At 38.5% G+C, this 19,815-nt stretch overlaps 1 protein-coding gene across 1 annotated transcript in view; it reads right to left on the bottom strand.

The window, feature by feature from the left end:
* Positions 1–19,815, bottom strand: part of CELF1 (CUGBP Elav-like family member 1) — a 58,895-nt gene that overhangs the window by 8,890 nt on the left and 30,190 nt on the right. The window contains 12 exon segments of the mRNA XM_054515102.1: positions 1,646–1,789; positions 2,656–2,841; positions 3,005–3,118; positions 9,460–9,544; positions 9,546–9,589; positions 12,587–12,668; positions 14,010–14,171; positions 14,567–14,646; positions 14,843–14,977; positions 18,097–18,145; positions 18,551–18,633; positions 19,414–19,601. Of these exon segments, the coding sequence (XP_054371077.1) occupies positions 1,646–1,789; positions 2,656–2,841; positions 3,005–3,118; positions 9,460–9,544; positions 9,546–9,589; positions 12,587–12,668; positions 14,010–14,171; positions 14,567–14,646; positions 14,843–14,977; positions 18,097–18,145; positions 18,551–18,633; positions 19,414–19,601 (1,352 nt within the window).

Below are 19,815 nucleotides of genomic sequence, written 5' to 3'. Positions count from 1 at the left end.
AATTACCACATGCCAGAGCTGCCTGTAACAGCTACTCACAACTGGAAATGCAAGCCCTCACAAGGTCAGAGAGGCTTGCATGAAGTGCCACTTTCAGAAGCTCACAACTATTTCAGACTCCTCATAATAACAACTTCTATAGGCTCTCAAACAAAGCCTTGCTTTCTGACATATGGAATTTTGGCCAGAAGATATACACAGCTCAGGAAATTAACATCTTTTAGTCAATCAACAAAATAAGAACTGCTGTTTATAAGAACTCATACCTGGGAGAATACCAAACCTGGAAAATGTTCATCCAGATGCAAAAGCTCATTTAAGATACAAGACGGAAATCACCCTCATGACATTATGGGAGAAGATTTGTTTGGAGTGAAATAGCTGGCAAGGAAGGGTAGCACTGGTACCACTATTGTGTTTAGGTTGCTCTCAGATGGGAGGTTGCATATAATTCCTGGAAAAAATTATCCTGAAAATAAACTTCCCCAGTGTTTTGAAGGAGCCTATTTTAAATAACTGCATTCGATGTCTGGAGTGAGAATAGCTCCCACTCCAGTCAATGCCTATGTGTCCATGTCCAGGTGTTATAGCTGGATGATGAACATATTTCTGTGCTCTCACAAATCATCAGATTGTTCACATCTTTTGGCTCAAATAGGAAAAAATTCATGATTTTATGTAGACACAAAGCTATCAAAACTATAGAGAAAGGCGTACATCTCCTATTCCATCACAAGAAATCTCCATCTATCAAAACAGTCATGAGAGGTTACAGCACTACAAAAATGCAATATGGTACCCACAATAGTTATTTATAAAGATATTAATAGAAATAATTCATAATAAAAATGTACTGAGTAATATATACAAATTATTATTGAAATTATTGAAAAAATGGGAAGAGGCAAGAGGAAGAACTATCTCAGGATTACAGTCTGCAAACACAAATAATAATCACATATCATTCTGAATTAGGAGGGATCCAAAAGGATCAAGGAATCCAACTCCTAAGTGAATGGCCCAAAAGGAGACTGAACCCGCAACCTTGGCATTATTAGCACAGTACTCTAACCAACTGAGCTAATCTCAGTGAGAAATATCTAGGCCCAGAAAACTATAATAGGGCACAATAGAAAGAAACTGTGAAAAGCAAAAAGTCACATTGAAAATCGGGAAAATACAGTTTATTGCTAGAAACAGCATTTGGTTTATTTATTAGGAATATATAGAGACTCCCTACTTAATAGTTAGACTAGGAAATATACTGAAAAAGAGATTACTATAAAAGCCACCTTTTTACAGATAATAATTTATTAGAATGACAAAATATCCTGATTTGGAATGGATCTACAAAGATCACTGAAGTCCCTGTACAAGACACCCTGAGAATCACACTGTCCATCTGAGAGCACTTTCCAAACACTTCTTGAACTCTGTCAGGCTTGTGCTGTGACCACTTCCCTGGGGAGCATCTTCCAATGCCCATGCGCCCTCTGGGTGAAAAACCTTTTTCTAATATCCAGCCTAAACCTCCCCTGACTCAGCTTCAGGCCTTTATCTCGGGTCCTGTCACCAGTCATCAGAGAGAAGAGATCAATGTCTGCCCCACTGCTTCCCCTTGAAGGAAGCTGTAGATCTGACATACCAAAACACTTGCTTAGATTGGTCTGCTTGTCAATGAAAACCTTGGCAGAGACGACATTTCCAAATGGCATGAACATCTGCAGCAGATCCTGATCCCCAAACTCCTGGGGAAGATGGTAGATAAACAGATTGGCTCCCTCTGGACCTTCAAACAAGTAGGAAAATAAATTTAGAAAGAGCATGGATACCACATACCCAGTGCACAAAAAAAGGTGGATGAGCCAGTCAAGACAGATTTTCTGGATAAAACAATGAAACTGCTGTTTACAGTACTGCAGAGCACTTGGTTCCAGAATGAGCATGACCCTTTGCTGGGATTGATCACTCAAATAATTCTAGCTCTTTCTGACCACTTTCGTTTGTACTTTACACATTGTGCCAAAACTGGTTCACAGATACTTGCTGTAATGACAACTGAACAGTAAGTTTGAATGCTAGATGGTGACTGAACAAAAAATGGCTATGCAAAAATTGCGGTCCAAAGCAACTAAGTAAATTTCCAAACAAAATACAAACAATCACATTGTTTGTAATCTGACAGATTCTCTTATAACCATTTTGCTGGAAATGTACTCCTACATTCTACATTACATTACATTACATATTAAATTTAACCTGAATCTATAGAATGAAAAGACTGGCTGTAAGTAGCTGGCTGTTGGAAGAGGTGAAGGACCCAGAAAACAGCATTAACAAAACCACATCTGATTCTCTGACAGTGGGATCTATCAGGCTGTACATTCATATTCTCCTTCCCTCTGAGAACATACAGGAGTACAATTAAGGAAGCACTTAAGACTAGAAAAACCCCATGAGAAACATCCTGTATAAAAACTACTTTGGGCAGCCCTTAGTAGAAAGATCCCACAGACAGACCTTTTTTATCTTCAGTAACTCCTGGATTCTAAAATATGACACCAAATAAAAAAATCTGCAGGTAAAGTAGGTGCAAGGGCTAAGCTTGCCCTTTTGAAAACCCATCTTAAGTAGTTTCTACAACTTTTTGCCTACCTTCTTTTTGACTTCCTGCTGCACCAATACTCTGCTGTGTTAAGAGACTCTGGTTATAGAGTGTGGGCAGTGCAGCAGCAGCATATTGCTGGATTCCAGAATAAGCCTGTGTGAGGGCTTCCATTGTGCTACCTGTCCCATTTGAGAGACCACCACTGCCAAGTCCTCCATTTAAGGCTGCCATTCCTGTGTAAGAAAGAGGAAATAAAAGATGACTGAGTGCTTCCACTGAGCCAGATCAACAACCTTTCAAATGCTCTGCACAATTACAGAAAGCAGGGAGAAAAAAAATCACCCCAGAGACCTAGCACAGGCTGAGGGATGAGAATCAGCACTAGACATAACTTACCTGCTAAAGAGCTAACGTTGAGGCCTGCTGTAGCACCTGCCAGTGTCTGCAAAGCTCCAAGAGAAGCCATTGGATTAACAGAGGAGCTGCTACTGGAACTAGGTGAGGAACCTGCTATTAAAATAAAACAATTAAACTTCATCTCATATTTTTAGTCCTGATAATTCAACTTCTTCATAAAGTTATTCCAGTAGAAAAAAACTAGTAAGGAACAGATCCAGGCAACACAGAACACTTTACGTAAAAAAAAAACAACCCAAACCCACACAACTTGATTGATCATACTGTTATATGTTTTTATATAAGAACATACATGTTATGTTCTAGGCCCTTCCTACATTTTTAAAAATTTCTACTTCATCATAACATCTATACTCTTTGTAGCAATAATAATGTCAGTAAGTGTAAGACATGTAAGATTGAGACATTATATAAATGTTGACTAAACTCTGTATCTCAACATAAGGTAACCAGCAGTGATGCCCTGTTTCCTGCTGCCTAAAGTAAGAGTCACTTGCTATGTATTAACACATATCCTTGAAACATCACTCAAGGTGAAAAAGATCTGCAACATAGGTACTAGGGACATTACAGAAAGCTGAACATACTGTTTTCTGCCAGAACAGTAACACCACATGCCTAGATTATTTTGACACATTAAATAATTTTCTATTAAAAATCCTGCTGCCACAGCTGGGGCTAGGACTGAGAGAAGTCTTGAAATGTACATCCAAAAATAAATAGTCTGTCCTCTATTCCAGCAACATCTTCAACTACATTGATTCAGTTAGAGAAGTCTACCAATATAGTACCTAGGACAGTAACAGCTTACATGGCTCTCCAAATTCTACACCAGGTACAGTTACTTCTACAGAAGTCAACATCAAAATAATGAGAAAGAAAGCTAGTATGTCAAAAGATAAAGAAATTCACATTGAGGTCAGCTACAAAGATTTATGGACATGATAAAATAAGAAATGCATAGTATTTTTATGATTATATAGCAGTTGTTTTTCTAACAGGTTTTTACACTACTGCAGAAGAAAAGCTATGTGTATTGCTATTAACCAAGATGTTTATATTTCCTGCACAAGATGCACTAGAAAATATTTATGACTGCTAAAAATTAAAAGATACTGAAGACTGATGCTGTAGGGGTATCTTGTAATCTGTTTGCAGGAGGAATTTATCAGTTTGGCCAAGAACGTAAGAGAAGAACTGAATTTGAGGCATTTTCAATTTTCTTCATGTTTTTGTGATTCTCAATTATGCTCATTAAAACTTTTGAAAGAATTGTTAGCATCTTTGAAGAAGTTTCATCCACACTACATATTTAGCATTTCATGTTTATGGCACGAAGTCTCTGCTGGGGTGGGATACTGGAACTATGTAAATGGAATACAGCCTAACAACCCCCTAACTAAAGTAGCTGTACCTAACCGAAGCTGCATGAGAACCAGAGGGCTGCACTTCATACCAGTTTTTGTAATAACAGATGGAATGACAAACCTCCTCTAGTACTTTTTAAGACAAACTGTCCTATTAAATCAAAAATTGAGAGATAATGTCCCAAACTATTTTAAGATGCTTACTCTGATGAAAGGACACACTTCCTGTCTTACTATCAGTAGCATATTAAATGTTGGGAAAACACAGAGAACAAGTTACAATATAACCCTCAAGCTGGTAGAAAAATTAGCACAGCTGACTGAATCAAAGCCAGAGTTCAGAAATCATACATTCACCTTGATTTTAGAATATCACTTGTTTCTGCAACATTTCATTGCTGATCTTTATAATTCAGAAAGACACTCTATTTGACAGATGAGAACACAATTTTAAAAACCCCTTCCAAACCTATCCCAAATAAAATAGCAGCAGCTAAGGAAAAAAAGGCTAGAGAACAAGGTGAGAGGGAATATGGGTACCTTCCCTACTTTAAAAGGTTGTGATTTTAAATAAATTAAGTTAAACCACTATAAAAAGCTGATCACACGGTTATTTTAGTTTAGCTGCCTTTATCAATAATTTCTTCAGGCAAAACAAGAAATACTTTAGTACTGAAAATGCTGAGAAAACAAAAGACTTGTCTGGATTTTCTTTATCTTGTGTACAATGGAATTGAAGATAGCATCACATTTCTGATGATGACAAAAGGCAGATAAGTAACAGTAGAGCAAAAATACAGGGCAATTACAAAGGAATGCTTCCTGCATATAGCCTATATACCAACAGAGCCATCTGTGAATCTAGGATTTTTTCAGCCAAAGGCAATGCCTTGTAATAAAGTCACAATTTTCATTCATTAATTTCAGCACAATGTGAAAACCAAATTGTTGGACTCTACTATGTTCTAAGGCACAACTTCTGCAATTTAATCATGCACTATGCTAAGAAAAATCTGGTTTTTATTTTTAAATGATCAGGTGACAACTTGACCTGATATCCTGCAATTCTGTTCTTGAAATATCTAATGTCTGTTCTTTCCTATTCATCCTCATCACAACACTAATGTATTTGTAGGCTGTAATCATATCCTCATATGTCAGTCTTCTATTTTTCAGACTACTCCTAATAGCAAAGGAGTTCCACTGTTCTAGTCAACATTTCTGTTCTGTTTTTCTTGTGTTATATTTTAGATCAGAAAAGAGAACAAAGCAATGGGGATGGGAAATCATTATTGTTTTATACATGTTCTTTACTCTATCCCTAATTCTTAATGTTGTTTCTGTGCAGTTTTTGGTGGGTTGTTGGGTTTTTTCTTGCTGCTAAGGTTATGTTTTCTTAAATCTATACACTGAGTTATATCTAGTCAAAAAGGTGAACTCTAACAGAAGTAGCTGAAAATGCTTAAGAAGGTTTAAAGAAAATTTGAATATGTAATAAAGAACAGCTCTGTAGAAAGATACTGAAAGACGTATTATTAGAAAGAAAATGACACTCAGACAAGGACATCAAGTAACAACTTGTGGAGGTAGGTAAACTGAGAGAACACTAAGTCTGTCCTAATTCAGTCACGTAGCATCCAATCAATGACCTGAAGAAAAGTTGAATTCAGGTGATGAATCAGACTGAACTGTACCTGAATCAGTTCCAGTAAAACCAGAAATATTCTGCTATCTCTGAAAAGAATTTTGCCAGAGACACATCAAGTCCAAGAAAATCATCTAAGCTTTGAGGTTGCCTTTAGAAGGAAGACAAATAGAAACATACCTCAGTGTTTGCAACCATTTCATTTTCCTCTGAAGCAGATAATTCTTATTGGTGCTTATGTCAAAAAGATGGCAGACAGGACACTCCTAACCTGAGATATTTCTACAGTACTTCCTTGGATGTTTCCTTTCACAAGCTAGTTTGAGTTTATCTACAGCCATGGTCTCTGCAACAACAACTACATAACAGCAGCAGACTGTTCAGTTCCAAGAGCTGATCTTCAGCAAGCTGAAGGTTTTATTTGACCCCATCGTACATCAAAATACACTTGGATAGTGCTTGGATCTATCTAAAGAAAATTATCTGAAATGGGTAGGAAGGCAGCACAGCAACAATACATAACACCTCTGAGTTCCACCATTCCAACAGGTAACCCATCCATAAGTCCATGGACTGCACTGTGTAGACTTCCATGCTCCCCAGATACAAAATGGTATCAGTGCAGATGAAAGAAAGTCAAGAAAGCAACTATGCAGAAAGACTGTCTGTATTTTTTCACCAATTATGCAATTTGAGCAGGGATGTCCAAGTAAGCATCAGGTGAACATTTGGATGACAGATGGAGAGAAGTCAAGGAGTTAGTCATCTCATCTGCAGTTAGGTTTAAGAGGTTATCACAGTAGATGTTGCCATATGTCCCTCAGACAAGGTAGGCACTTACTAACACATGGTATTGAACTGCTATATACTGAATTTCTTCAGGGTCTGGGTGTGGCTCAGGAGGGATAGATGTTTTCTGCGTGGAGCCCAACAGCCTTCTATGTGAACATATACAGAGTGAATGCACATATGAATATTAACCAAAATAGAATCTCTAGTTTACTTGAAGACTAGAGAGTCAAAAAGCTGTATAACTACAGGAAGTATCATGGGATTGAATGTGTCTGTACACATTGAGGCTTCCCCTCATCTCAGTTTGAGTGTAGTCCTAAAAGGTGAAGCATATTTATACCTCTAACAAAAGGCATTAGAACTGTTTCAGAATTTGATGTCAGTGACTACTTATAGACAACATGCTCTCAAACTTTTTATTTATTTTGAACAAAGCTGATTTTTACTCTTTAAAATTATATTTGAAATTAGATAAAAGGCATGAAAAAGACAATAGTGCCTGCTTCATGTTACAGGCCTGTGAAGAGTTAATTGATAAATCTGTATAGGATATTAATACAAATGATCCACCATGATAACTGAATTGTTGACACAAAACCATTTAGTGATATTACTGATAATCAGAAGGTTATTTGAATTCAGCACAGTAAGTACTGGAAAATGGGCTGCTCCCCATCCCTGAGCCCCTCCATGAGAATGATAAAAAAAGGAAGAGTCCTGAAGTATGTCTCTCATCAAGGAAAAAGGAACTTGCATAGTTCTGTGGAACAGCCAAAATTCAGAGAGGGAAAGCCAATTCCAAAGAATCACTGAATAGTAGCATAACTTAATTTGAAAGTGACCTCTGTAGATTATCCTGTCTAACAGTCTGCTCAGAGCTCATCTAACCTCTGAATTTGAAAATGTCCTTTCCAACTGAATTCTCAGTCTCTGAAATGATGGAGATTTCACAGCCCCTCTGGCACCTTGTTCTTGAGCTTGATCACTCTTGCCAATAATTTTATTTTTCTATCTAATCAGAATTTTCTTGGCTGCAGCTTGTGTCCATTGCCCTTGTCCTTTCACTGCACACTTCTGAGAAGAGGCTGTCTCTGCTTTTTCTAGCACATCTGACATTTGAACTTCACAACCTGCCAGCCCTTCTCCACCCCAACAAAACAGAGAACAAACTTGCTGCAGTCATCAGACGAGACAGCCAATAGGGAAATCTTAGTTCTAAATGCCAATCTCAACAAATTGTAACCTGACAAAGCATGAGGAAATATAGGAGAAACTGTCAGATACATTCACCTTCATGCTTCCTTTATGATGAAGAAGCATTAGGGGGTTATGAATGCAGCGCTTCTATAGTCTAATCTCTTCATAGTTTTTTGTTTGTTCTCTTTTGATTTTAAATTATAGAATAGGATACATAGCTGTGAGTCAAGATAAGTTTAAAAATTGCAATCTTTTAATGATTTCAGACCACAAAGTTTTTATGTAAAAAAATGTCCTGCAAGAGAACACTCTTTGGACTAATTCTTTCTTGGGAATTTCTTTAAGTAGAAAACTGTGCAAAGCACCCATGGTTTAACTCCCAATCCTGTGACAGAAGGTTTTCTAAACAGCTTTTCCTTGTAATCTCTTTAAAATCTCTTAGCCTGGCTCCTTGGTCCTCCTACACAACTCAAAATCTACCTGTGGAAATGTAAAACCCCCTCCTCCAACCGTGTTTGGTCTCTCACAATCACAGGTGAGGATGTCAACTCTGTAGGACAGAAGCCAGAGATGCTGGAAAACTGACACCCTGAAAATACAGGGTCTCCCTTCTCATGACAGGATTTAGTAATAACTCAAAATAGGATAAAAATAACTGAGCAGAATACGGATCCTCATTTGTGATAAAAACTTAGTATGTCTGCCATAAGCACAACTGAATTTATTTTTAGTTTTTTGCTTGTTGCATTTAATGATCACATTTAACAATAAGACAGCAAAAGAACACTACTTGGACATTCTAGTATCTCTGGTTAATGTACATAACCTAAAGTTAAAAAACAAAACAACTCAAAACAAACAAAACACAAAAAAGCAAAAGGAAGATACTGATTTTTATGTGCAACTCATACACTAAATTCTATACAACCACTTTCCAGTAGAAGTGCTAGGTGTCTGTTTATTCTACTTTTATGAGGAAGTTATAATATCCTTGTCTTCATTAATGGAATATAAACTGTATTGTTCTAGCGCACAGAATGCTTTATCTCATGCTAAAGGCATTTTCTCTTCCATATTGAGAGGAACAGGGTGTATTTATTTACCTGTGCCTGCTTAAAATCACAGATAAACCAAATATGTGATGAGATTGTAATAATATGACTGGAAGAAGGTCACCTACCTTTCTGCTTCATGATGACCTCAAAAATTCTTTTTACTCTAAATTAATCTGACCATTTGGAGGAAGAGACACAGCAGGTAAAAAAGCTCTTGCTAGTGGCAAAGATATCTATCCTAAACAGAGGCCAGTGAATCTACTAGTAAACTGCTTCTCTATTAAAGATCAACATGAAAGTGACAAAAAGGGCTAGACAAACAGGTGACAGGACTTCCAGGGCAGTGCGGGTCAGGCTAGAGCAGGGGCAGTCTCTTACCTGAGCTGGTGAGCACGCTCAGGGGGCTGCTGGAGGAGGTGAGCGCGGCGGTGCCACTTGGTGTGTTCTGAGCCGCGCTGGCCGCAGGCTGCCAGGGCAGCCAGGTTCTGTAACTGCATGGCGTTCAGTCCTGCAACACAGGCAGCAATGCGAGTGTCTGCTGGCACTGCCACGGCACCCACGTGTGACACACACAGCAAGCTCATCACAGGGACCAATGGCAGCGAGCTTAAAAGCAACAGGCTTAACACTAGTTACCAATCTTTCCTACATTGCAGCTCCTTGCTATCATTGAACATCTTTTTCTTTGCCCAGACAGATGTGATTCTGGAAAAGGCCAGGTAGTCATTACGCCAGATGGAGACTCCAAAGGACAGGCATTTTCAAGCAGTGTTCTCTCCAGTCAACAAAACATAGGAGTTAAGCCAGGGTCTGAGAGCTTGTGTGCAAGCTACAGAACTTGCCTAGACACCAGGCCAAAAACTTCTCCCATCCTCGTGTCCCTCCACACTCTTTGTATGTGGACAGCAGTAAGTGCAAAATTCTTTCATGAAGGCCTCACACCACAGAGGCCACAAAGTCATGGCTTCAACCCACCATCAGCTGAGCATCAGCATGTTGTGTTTGGTCCCCCTGGCAGCCAAGAAGCAACAATCAATTGTGAGACAATTGTTAAGTGGCAACTCGTGACCACAGGATCAACCAACGTATGTGTAGGCTGGACAAACCCACTGGAAAGGAAAACAAAACCTCAGGCATGCTGTGTGTAGGGAGCAAGGAATACTGCAAGGGAGGAAGGGACCCCTGTGTTTATGAATTTTACTGGTCAATTTATGAATCTGATTCACCTTCACTTTGAGCCACTGCTTCTGAATGAAACCATTTGGTCAGTACTGACTGTATTTTGCTCTCTTTTTCTGCTAGAGGATCCATTAGAATGGATCTCCTCCTGAATTTTAACCATCCTTTCGTAGACTAGCTCCATTCTTCCAATTCTGCCTCCCTTCACTTTTCCCTTATTTTCCATTTTTTGTCTCTACCTTTGATTATTTAAACAATTCCTCCTCTCTTCATCTGAATTCAGACAATCCCTAATATTTATTCCCAACATAATTAGAAACAAAACTAAATTAATCACCCTTCATTTAAAAACATCAGAACATCCTAAGCAGAGGTGGTATCTTATCTTTTGGATACTCAGTAAGACCTTGGGAGCAAAGCACACATCTCAAATAATTAAAACCTCAGTTTTGTAATTTAAGCAGTAAACAGACAACGTAAGAAAGTGATAATGCATTATAAACAAATTATTTTCTAAAGTACTTCTAATACCTTCAGTATAGTTTGTTTGGTTTTTTAAACTCTTTTTCAATTGTTATGGGTTTGTGGCAGGATCTGTTTCCTTTGGCAAATTAGGTATCCTAAACAAGTGGATTCTGCCTTTATTTATATTCTCAAGATTCAATTATAACATAAAAGCATAAAGCTAAAGAAGTTTTCTATTTTGCTTTTGTTTTGCCACAGAGGGTTAAAAGTGCAAGTGTTGGAGCTAATGAAGAACAGAGCAGCTTGTTCCTTACTGAAGCAGTTTGTCATGTGCACACTGCACCTGTCCTCTTGTCATCACACTGTTTTCCCATCTGCTTTCAAACAGCGTTGAGATTAAATTTTGTCTGCAAAGTCTGGTAAACGTGGGATCTAATAACCTACTTAATTTTTCTTTCTATGAATTTCAAGAAAGGAGATCAGCTGAGATATCATCAAGACCTTAAAACTACAACTTTTTTGGTAAGGAATCAGATTTGGAATAACCATGCAACACACTATTTATATGTCTGGATTTCAGGTTTTAAGGTGTGGTGGTGTTTTTTTTGTCTTTTTTTTTTTTTTTGGGGGGGGGTGTTTGTTTTGTTCTGTTTTTTAATAGCGAAGAAAGAATTACCCTGGAAACTTCTCAATCTCAGACAGTTATGCCCTTCCCTCTGCCCCAGTGCTTACTGCTGTACTTTCTTCTTTATTACATCCTGTTTTTAAGCAGACACAAGAGGCGTGAAAGGCAGGATCATGTGCCCAACAAAATAATTTATAGATCACCCCCACACCGGATTTCAGTGAAATGGTTTTTTAAAAAAAATTGCTTTTTGCACAGGTCTTGGATCTAAGAGCTCTGAAGAAGTCTAACATGAAAGAAGTCAAAGTAGCAAGCTGAATTTAGAATCAACTTCCAGTATAAATCAAAATTCTTACAAATGAAAATGTAACACTTTGCAAACACTTGTAATTGTTACTGATGGGTGCACCAGCCAACATAAAGACACTTTTGGATAAACTTCTGCACAGAAAGGGCACGTGATACTGGCAACTACTATTAAACTCCAGGAGGCAATTTGAAAAGTTGAAAGTCTTCAGTATTAAAATCAAAACTATAGATTTCTCTGCCAGCAGAAGAATTTAGAGAATGTGGAGAAAGGAGTTGCTAACATGTGTTTTATTATTCCCAACTGTGTGAAGACAAAAGGGACAACCAATTTACAGCTCCAGGACTGCTATACTCAGTGAATATTCTGACTAGCAGTCCATAGCAAGGAATTTGACTCTTATCTATGAAGCTGATCTTCCCTAAAAGTAATGGCATAATGAACTGTAATTCAAATGAATGAATAAAAGAATCTGAATGAAGCACTAGCTCACATTCCTAACAACAATGTATTTCCAACTTAAATGCTTTGTTCTTGGGTATTGAAAATGGGTAAACTAAGAATCCAGAATCACTGAAAACACGTGCATTAGGGAGTGCCTATTTCAAAAAACAGCTCTTAACATATGCATCTGTTTGGATGAAAACAAATACAGAGAGCATTCTTTTTGCTACCCATAAGGGAAGACAATTTTAAATGCCAGAGGTTGGGGAGATACCACCACTTACCTTGGGGACAATAGTTAAGTAAGATTAAGAAGGAACATCCACACTTGTAGCAGAGAATTCCTTTCATTTCAAAGGAGTAGGCAAACACAGGACTACTTATTTTAAATGAGATTAAAATGCCTACAGCCTTTTGGCTACTTTGTCTACCCTTGTTCTCTTTTGTTTGGCACTGAATTTGTCTTCTGGTTGAAGAAAACTCACCTCCCATTGGGTGGAGGCTGCTCAGTGTGTTCAGGTTCCCAGATGAAGCAGCTGCTGTCTGCTGAAGGAGCTGCAAATAAAGCTAGACATTACACCAAAAAACAAAACAAGAGTGAGAGTGAGGGCTGGCTCTGCTTCTGGGAGAAACTGCATCACACCACAGCCAGAGCGCCGTCACAAATGAATTCCCACAGCCCATGCGCCACAGCACAGCAAAGCATAAAGAGAATTCCCTGAACAGCACAGCCAGAGCACCACCGCAGTGAAGCTCCATGTAGCCCATGCAGCACTTTGCAGCCAAAGCAACAGCACAATGCTTTCCTCACTCAACATCAGCAGTGCTGAGAGAAAATTATAGCCAACACACAAAGACAAAACCAGCAGAATAAGTAGTGAGAGAGAATTCTTATTCAAAGCACCTAAGGCAGGATTACCAACCCTAAGGATATGCTACCTCAAAACAGACTGTACAGCTGACACTGCCAGCATGGGCCAAATGGCAATGCCAAACCAAAACGAAAGAGCCACCAGGAGAGGGAACCTCCTCTACTCTCCTTATGCACAGCAGACATAAAAGACATTTCAAGCTTTAGCTCAGAAGGTTTTTAGAGATCTCCAAATCCTTTTTCTATTAACTAGCTGTTATTAAAAAAAATTCCAATCTACCAAAACTAAAAAAGTAGTAAGAGAATTGTCCCGTTTCAACTATACACCATACCAAGAATGAGATGAAATTTTCCTTTTCTGTTCCTCAGACTTAATATTACATGAATACAGTTGTCAGACCTACTCTGGCAACTCTCTTGAGCAAAAGCATATCAGTTTTTGAAAAGTTCGTCCTTTAGGAACCCAGCAAAATCAACTGAAATGAAACTGCAGTCTACCCTCTGTTACATCATTTTTGCTGAACAGAATAACTCCTCTCTATTTTCTGTAGGCTTTGCTTTTATTTGGTTGGTTGTTGTTTGGGTTTATTTACTCTGCTTCAAATCTGATCATCCTTTCTATCTGGACAGTACCAAGTACTGTTCCAGGTTTCACTGGAAGAGGACGACAGAAATAAAGGAAAATTATAAAGGAATACAAGGACTATGTCATCAGATAGACATGAAAAGGGCATTTATATGGTAAACATTGAGGCAATACTATATACAGAAAAAGCATATTCTACAGAATGCAGGAGAAAAACCCAAGGTTTCAGGAACTAGGGCTACTCTGACTGGGGCTGAAATCCTCCTATAAAAGTATCCCAACTAGATGAGAGCACATAACACGATTTCAGCCTTCTGATCCACAAAATGGGGATTAAGAACCCAGCTCCTATCTTCCAGGAGCCTTCTAAAAATGAATATATTAAACACTGCAAGACAGTCAGACACTCCAATCCCTGAAGAGATGAAAAGAACCCAAATCAGAAACTCACTGCTAAGTACTGGGGTCCAAGTGTGTTGAGACCAGCCAGGTTTCCCCATATTGAGGCAGCACTGATCTGTTGCATTTGTTGCTGAATTTGCTGAGCAATTCGTTTCTGCTCTTTGTCCTTCTGCGTGTCTGCAAATTTTACAACAATGGGAGAAGAGCAACCCTGCAAATAGCAATTCAAACAATTACATACTTGCTATCCCCAGCAGTCACAAAAATACTGAATTAAGACCCAGTCATTGGAATCATTCCCCTCCTCCTCTATGCATACATACAGACATAGATATATAATATATATATTCAAATAGAACATTTCATCAAGGGCTCAAAATCTCATTTGCTTTTAATTCTGTTTTGTATTTTAGTATTTTCTTTGCAGATGAAGTTTCTATCTCCAACTCTAAAAATAAAGCAAAACAAACACAAGGGGTCCAGGAGCAGTTTTTGTGAAGAAACACAGAACTGCACTTGTCCTTCTCTCTGCTCTCTAGTCCCTGAAACTCCATAGTGACTGCCTGACAATTACACCTGCTCCTGACACCCACTAACTTGTTTTACCTCCATGGTTTGTGCTTGGTGCATTGCTTTGATTGCTGTTTGTGCCATGGCTCTTGTTGTAAAAGTCACAAATGCACAACCTGGGGAAAGAACAAAAAGGAATCAAGTTGTTCACTACCTCCACAATTATTGAGATGAATACAGGAATGAAAATGCTTACTGGGTAGGGAGGAGGTGTAGGTGGGAATCACAGAAACAGCTCAAATGCCAGGCTGAGTTGCAAAAGGCAGCATCCAGCATCCTTAAACTGCCAAAAAAGCTTCTTGCTATGCTTACCTCGGCTCAGGCCATCCGGGCCCCGTAATATCCTGCATTCTTCAATCTGCCCAAAGGGGGAGAACATCACTCGAATGTCATTTTCATTGCACTTCTTGGATATCATTCCAATAAACAACTTCCTATCTTCTACTGCTAAGGAAGCAAAAGATAAAGAGTATTACCAGCAAATATGTGCTTACTAGATCTTAGGTCTTCTCTGTTAACTGCAGTTATTTCCCTTGTATTTAGGATATGGGCTTATCAAACCAGATTCCTGGTAATGGACTGTGTCTTTGGTTTAAGAGGATGCATATGAGGTACTTCAATGAACCTGACAGATGTCTGTTTTATGATTTTATGTTTATGATTTGCTGATTATTTTCAGCCTGTTAAGTCTGTGAACAACAGGAATGTTAAAAAAAGAAGAAAAAAAGTATGTCAGATTCAGCACTTCCCTTTATCTCTTCATTTCTAGGTGAGGCAAGGCTTGAATGTGGTTTATTGTACTACTTTCATTGTCTTTCCTCTGCTTATTCTATCTTTAGACTACCAACATATACCTAACTGCACATAAACAAGCAAGTAAAAAGCTTCTTTTTAGCCTCATGCCAATCACCTAAATTTAGATATGCCAATTTCCTCATGCTCCTCTCTCAACAGTGGAAGCAACAGCAGTTGCTAAAACTGAACACCTTTACTTCTGTTAGTGATAGGCCCATTCTGATGTGCATCAAAAGCACAAAAATAACACCTCAAATCAAACCACGGACTGTGTGGTACTTTTTCTTGGCTCTAAATACTGATGCTATTAGATATATTAGAGTTGAAGAATACCTTTCAGTGGGTGGACTATTTAAAATAAGTGGTTCAGAAAGGCATTTCCCTTCATTTTTCAGTTAGCTGTTACTAATGTCAGCTAAAGGTCACTTGAGAGAGTGGCGTAAATCTAAATTCAGAGCAGATTTTTATACTCTTGATTTACTTATTTAAGGATGCTAAACACCTCTGAAACACCTCCTTTTAAAGGATGAAGTGAATTATTCATAATATCACTTGAAAATATAAAACAACATTCATCACAATATAAAATGATGAATACTCTAGCACATTTTGAAGCTTCAAAAAAGTCTTCTCCAATTCAATGCTATAGTGAAGGGAAACCAACTTATTTGTTGAGTCTTCTATGATGCTGGAAAGGAAGACACCAAACTATTCCAGCAGACATGGCTTTAATTGGCCATTAAATATTAATGTTGTACCCAATTCATTTTCTGGTCTTAGAGCAGAAAGCTGCTTTCAAATCCTTTTAGCAGACCATTTTAGTTCAAGAGATCCAGAATCCCTTGTCTTGGTGGGAAGTTCAAATACTCTCATAACTAATGCTTTCTTATGTATTGCTGTCACCTTCACTTTTTATCAACACTCAGAGTTAAATAACAGCCTCAGAAATAACATCCTAAAATTCCACTGAATACTTTTTTAAACTTTCCATTATTTTCCCAGGATATTTGTATGTGTGTTTCTATGTAATGCAAGGTCATTTTAAGTTTAGAGAACCTATTCTGTTCCCCTCCCAAAAATACTTCAAAAGAATGACTCCTTTCTAGATATATTTACACAGGAACATGTCCTGTATACCCATGAAGGAATCTGCAGATGGAATTACTCCTACTATATGTCACCCATACATTCCATCTTTTATTTTTCTATTATATTAAGGGGTAAGCTTTCTCAAATCAGGACTATCTTCTCCATGATGCAACACAAACTACTGCAAATGAAGAAAATAAAATTCGGTTGAGCCTAGAAAGGCTGAAACTATAGGATAATAAATGCTTTCTTTGCTTAGGTTGCAGCAATACAGATACACACATATTTGAAGATCCATGTATGTAGGTACATAAAGGAAAGGCATTTTTCATAAGGAAATGCATCGATAAATGATCATTTAGCTAGCGGTAGATGATGAATTCTTAATCTATCTGAAATGGCCAATGTGCAGAAATATTCAGTTTTTCTTCTCTACTGAACTGCTATTAATTCTCAACCTCTCTTGTATGCTACAAGAAGTATTTTTGATTCCCACCCCAGCTGCAACAGACTTTGCTTCACATTGGACAAACACATGAAAAAGCATTTCTAGATTTCATAAAATCATAGAATAGATTGGTGTAGAAAGGACCTTAAAGATCACCTAGTTCCTCTGACTAGACCAGGCTGCTTAAAGCCCCATCCAGACAAGTCTTGAACACTTCCAAGGATGGGGCACCCACAGTTCCTCTGGGTAATGTGTTCCCACGTTTCACCATCCTCACAGTAAAGAATTTCTTCATAAAATCTAATCTAAATCTCTTTCAGTTTAATACTGTGATCCCTTGTGCTATCACTATACTCCTAGATAAACAATCCCTCCACATCCTCCTTGTAGGCTCCCTTCAGGTACTGGAAGGCTGCTAGAAGGTCTCCCTGGAGCCTTCTCTTCTCTAGGTGGAACAACCCCAACTCTCTCAGCCTGTCCTCATAGGGGAGGTGTCCGTCCCTATGATATCTTGATGGCCCTTCCCTGAACATGCTTCCCAGGTCCATGTCTTATGCTGGGGGCCTCAGAGCTGGATGCAGTACAATAGATGGGGTCTTACAACAGCAGAGGGAGAATCACCCCCTCAACCTGTTATGCCTCCTTCAGCTACAGCCGAGGATGTGACTGGTTTTCTGTGCTGCAAGTGCACACTGCATCTTTATATCCATTTTTTACCCACCAAGTCCTTCTCGGGGCTGCTCTCAATCCACTTATCAGTCAGCCTGTATCCATGTTTGCAGCACCTTGGCCTTGCTGAACTTCATAAGGTCAACACAGGCCCACCCCTCCAGTCTGTCAAGGCTCCTCTGGATTGCTTCCTTCCCCTCAACCACAGCACTCAGCTTGACATCACCCATAAGCTTGCTGAGGATGCACTCAATCCCACTGCCCATGTCCCCAACAAAGATTTAAACCACCTTAGTACAAAGAACTCACTGGATGTTTCCCTAACTGACAACATGGTTCTACCACAAGCAGCAGCAGGAGAGATACTCTGAGTCATGGAATTTGAGAGACATCACTCACACTACCTATTATTTAAAACACACCTTTCTGATTTCACTTTATTTCTTTTAAAAAACCAGGCCTCCAATTCAAGTCTTCATCAAGAGCTGTTAAGCAAAAGGGAAATCCTCAAGTTTCCTGACTAGCCCAAACGATGACACCAAACTGGGACTTTAGTAAAGCTTACCATTACTCTTTTCACTGTCAGCTGGTTTCATCTGGATAGGATGGTGCATCTAAAATGTAAAAAGATTATTTAATCCCAGATACATCCACTTCATACTATATGAAATACATCCCATAACAATTGTGAAAGAAAGAAATTATAGGCTAAATTGCCTCAAGAGAGGTGCATATGTAACATTACAAAATTCCAAGAAAAGGCTTTCCTAATTATATGTCATCATTCCTCCTCAGAGTATTATAAAAGCCATTTCCACCCACTTCACTGCCATATCATTCTTTTAAAATACTCCAAATTTCCCATAAGTTCTGTTATTATATAGGTCTCATAACTCTGATCATTTGAATAGGTTTTTTACAACATTATTTTAGGGCAACATAATGTGTTTGTGCTTCAGTGATGCTGGAGCTCAGAGAAACAAGACAGAGTTGTGAAGAAAGCAGGGCTCTGCTCTTACCCCTGGGAGGATCTTCATGTTGTGAAGAGCATTCTGTGCTTCTAGTGCAGCTTTACGGGTATAAAATGTAACAAAACAGCACCCTGCAATTGAAACAAAATGTTAGCCAGGAATGAACACCCAATCTTGGAGCGCTGTACAGAAATTGCAAGCCCTACTTCACCCTTCCAATGCAAAATGTATGATAAGAAGAAGAGGTTGGGTGCTGAAACAGGTAGGTGCTACTGTTTGTGACAATTTAAGAAAGATTTCCAAGTGTAATAAAATAGAATATGTTCGGAACTGACCCAACATCCCTACCACACCATTAAAACAAGCAAATATATCTGTTGGCTACTTCATTTTCACACTCAATTATTTTCTTGTGCAAAAACCCTACCTACCTTCATAGGAAATATTGCATATAACCAAACGGCAAATGCAGGCACAAAATTTAGTAAGAATTTAATGTTTACAATTATTCGATTAACACGAATGACTAAAACCCCAATTTCATATTCATCTGATACTGTGTCCCATTCAGCCACATTTTGATCATATGACATAATCACAGTGATGCTCTGGAGCAACACAGTATTATTGGATGTTCTGCTGTGCAATTATAATTCATACTCCTCAAGCATCTCCATCACTGCTGAGCTCTAAAAAAAATAATGATTTTTCTGAGCTCAGCTAATGACTGGATCACAGTTCAAGTATAATTAGACAAACACACTTAAAGGCTTTATAAAGTCTGGGCTTGCATGCATATCTGGTCACACAGAGCTCTACAGGGCTGTTTGAATAAGCACACAGCTAAGACTGCAACTACGTGAAAGTGGCTGAAATCCCAGGTCTCACAAGAGAAGTACAGAAGTTCTCACCTTTGCTTTGAGGAGGGTTTTGGCTCCTGTCCCGCAAGACATTGATTTCATAGACAGCACCATACTGTTCAAAAAGTTCTCTGAGATCCTTCTCACACCAGCTCCGTGGGACTTGACCCACAAACATTTTGATAGCATCTAGATCAGGTTGGTCTGGGTGATCCAGTGTGCCATTCATTTTCTTTGCACTAAGAAAAACAAAAAAAAATTCTGGTTTATATCTTCCTACAAATTCTAAACAAAAGCATGCTTACGGCAAAATTAAAAAAAATTAATTTTCTACAAATATATAAATGTGTATGATGAAAATATACATATAAAAAGGAACTCTTGCACATTCCCAGTATGCATACCAGAGTACACTCACATTTACTGGCAAGTTATGTACTTTGAAATGAAACA

The sequence above is a fragment of the Molothrus ater genome, chromosome 6, assembly GCF_012460135.2.
Source record: "Molothrus ater isolate BHLD 08-10-18 breed brown headed cowbird chromosome 6, BPBGC_Mater_1.1, whole genome shotgun sequence".
Classification (NCBI taxonomy): Eukaryota; Metazoa; Chordata; class Aves; order Passeriformes; family Icteridae; genus Molothrus; species Molothrus ater.
Note: the sequence above shows the minus strand (reverse complement) of the source record. Positions and strands in the feature narration are given on the sequence as shown.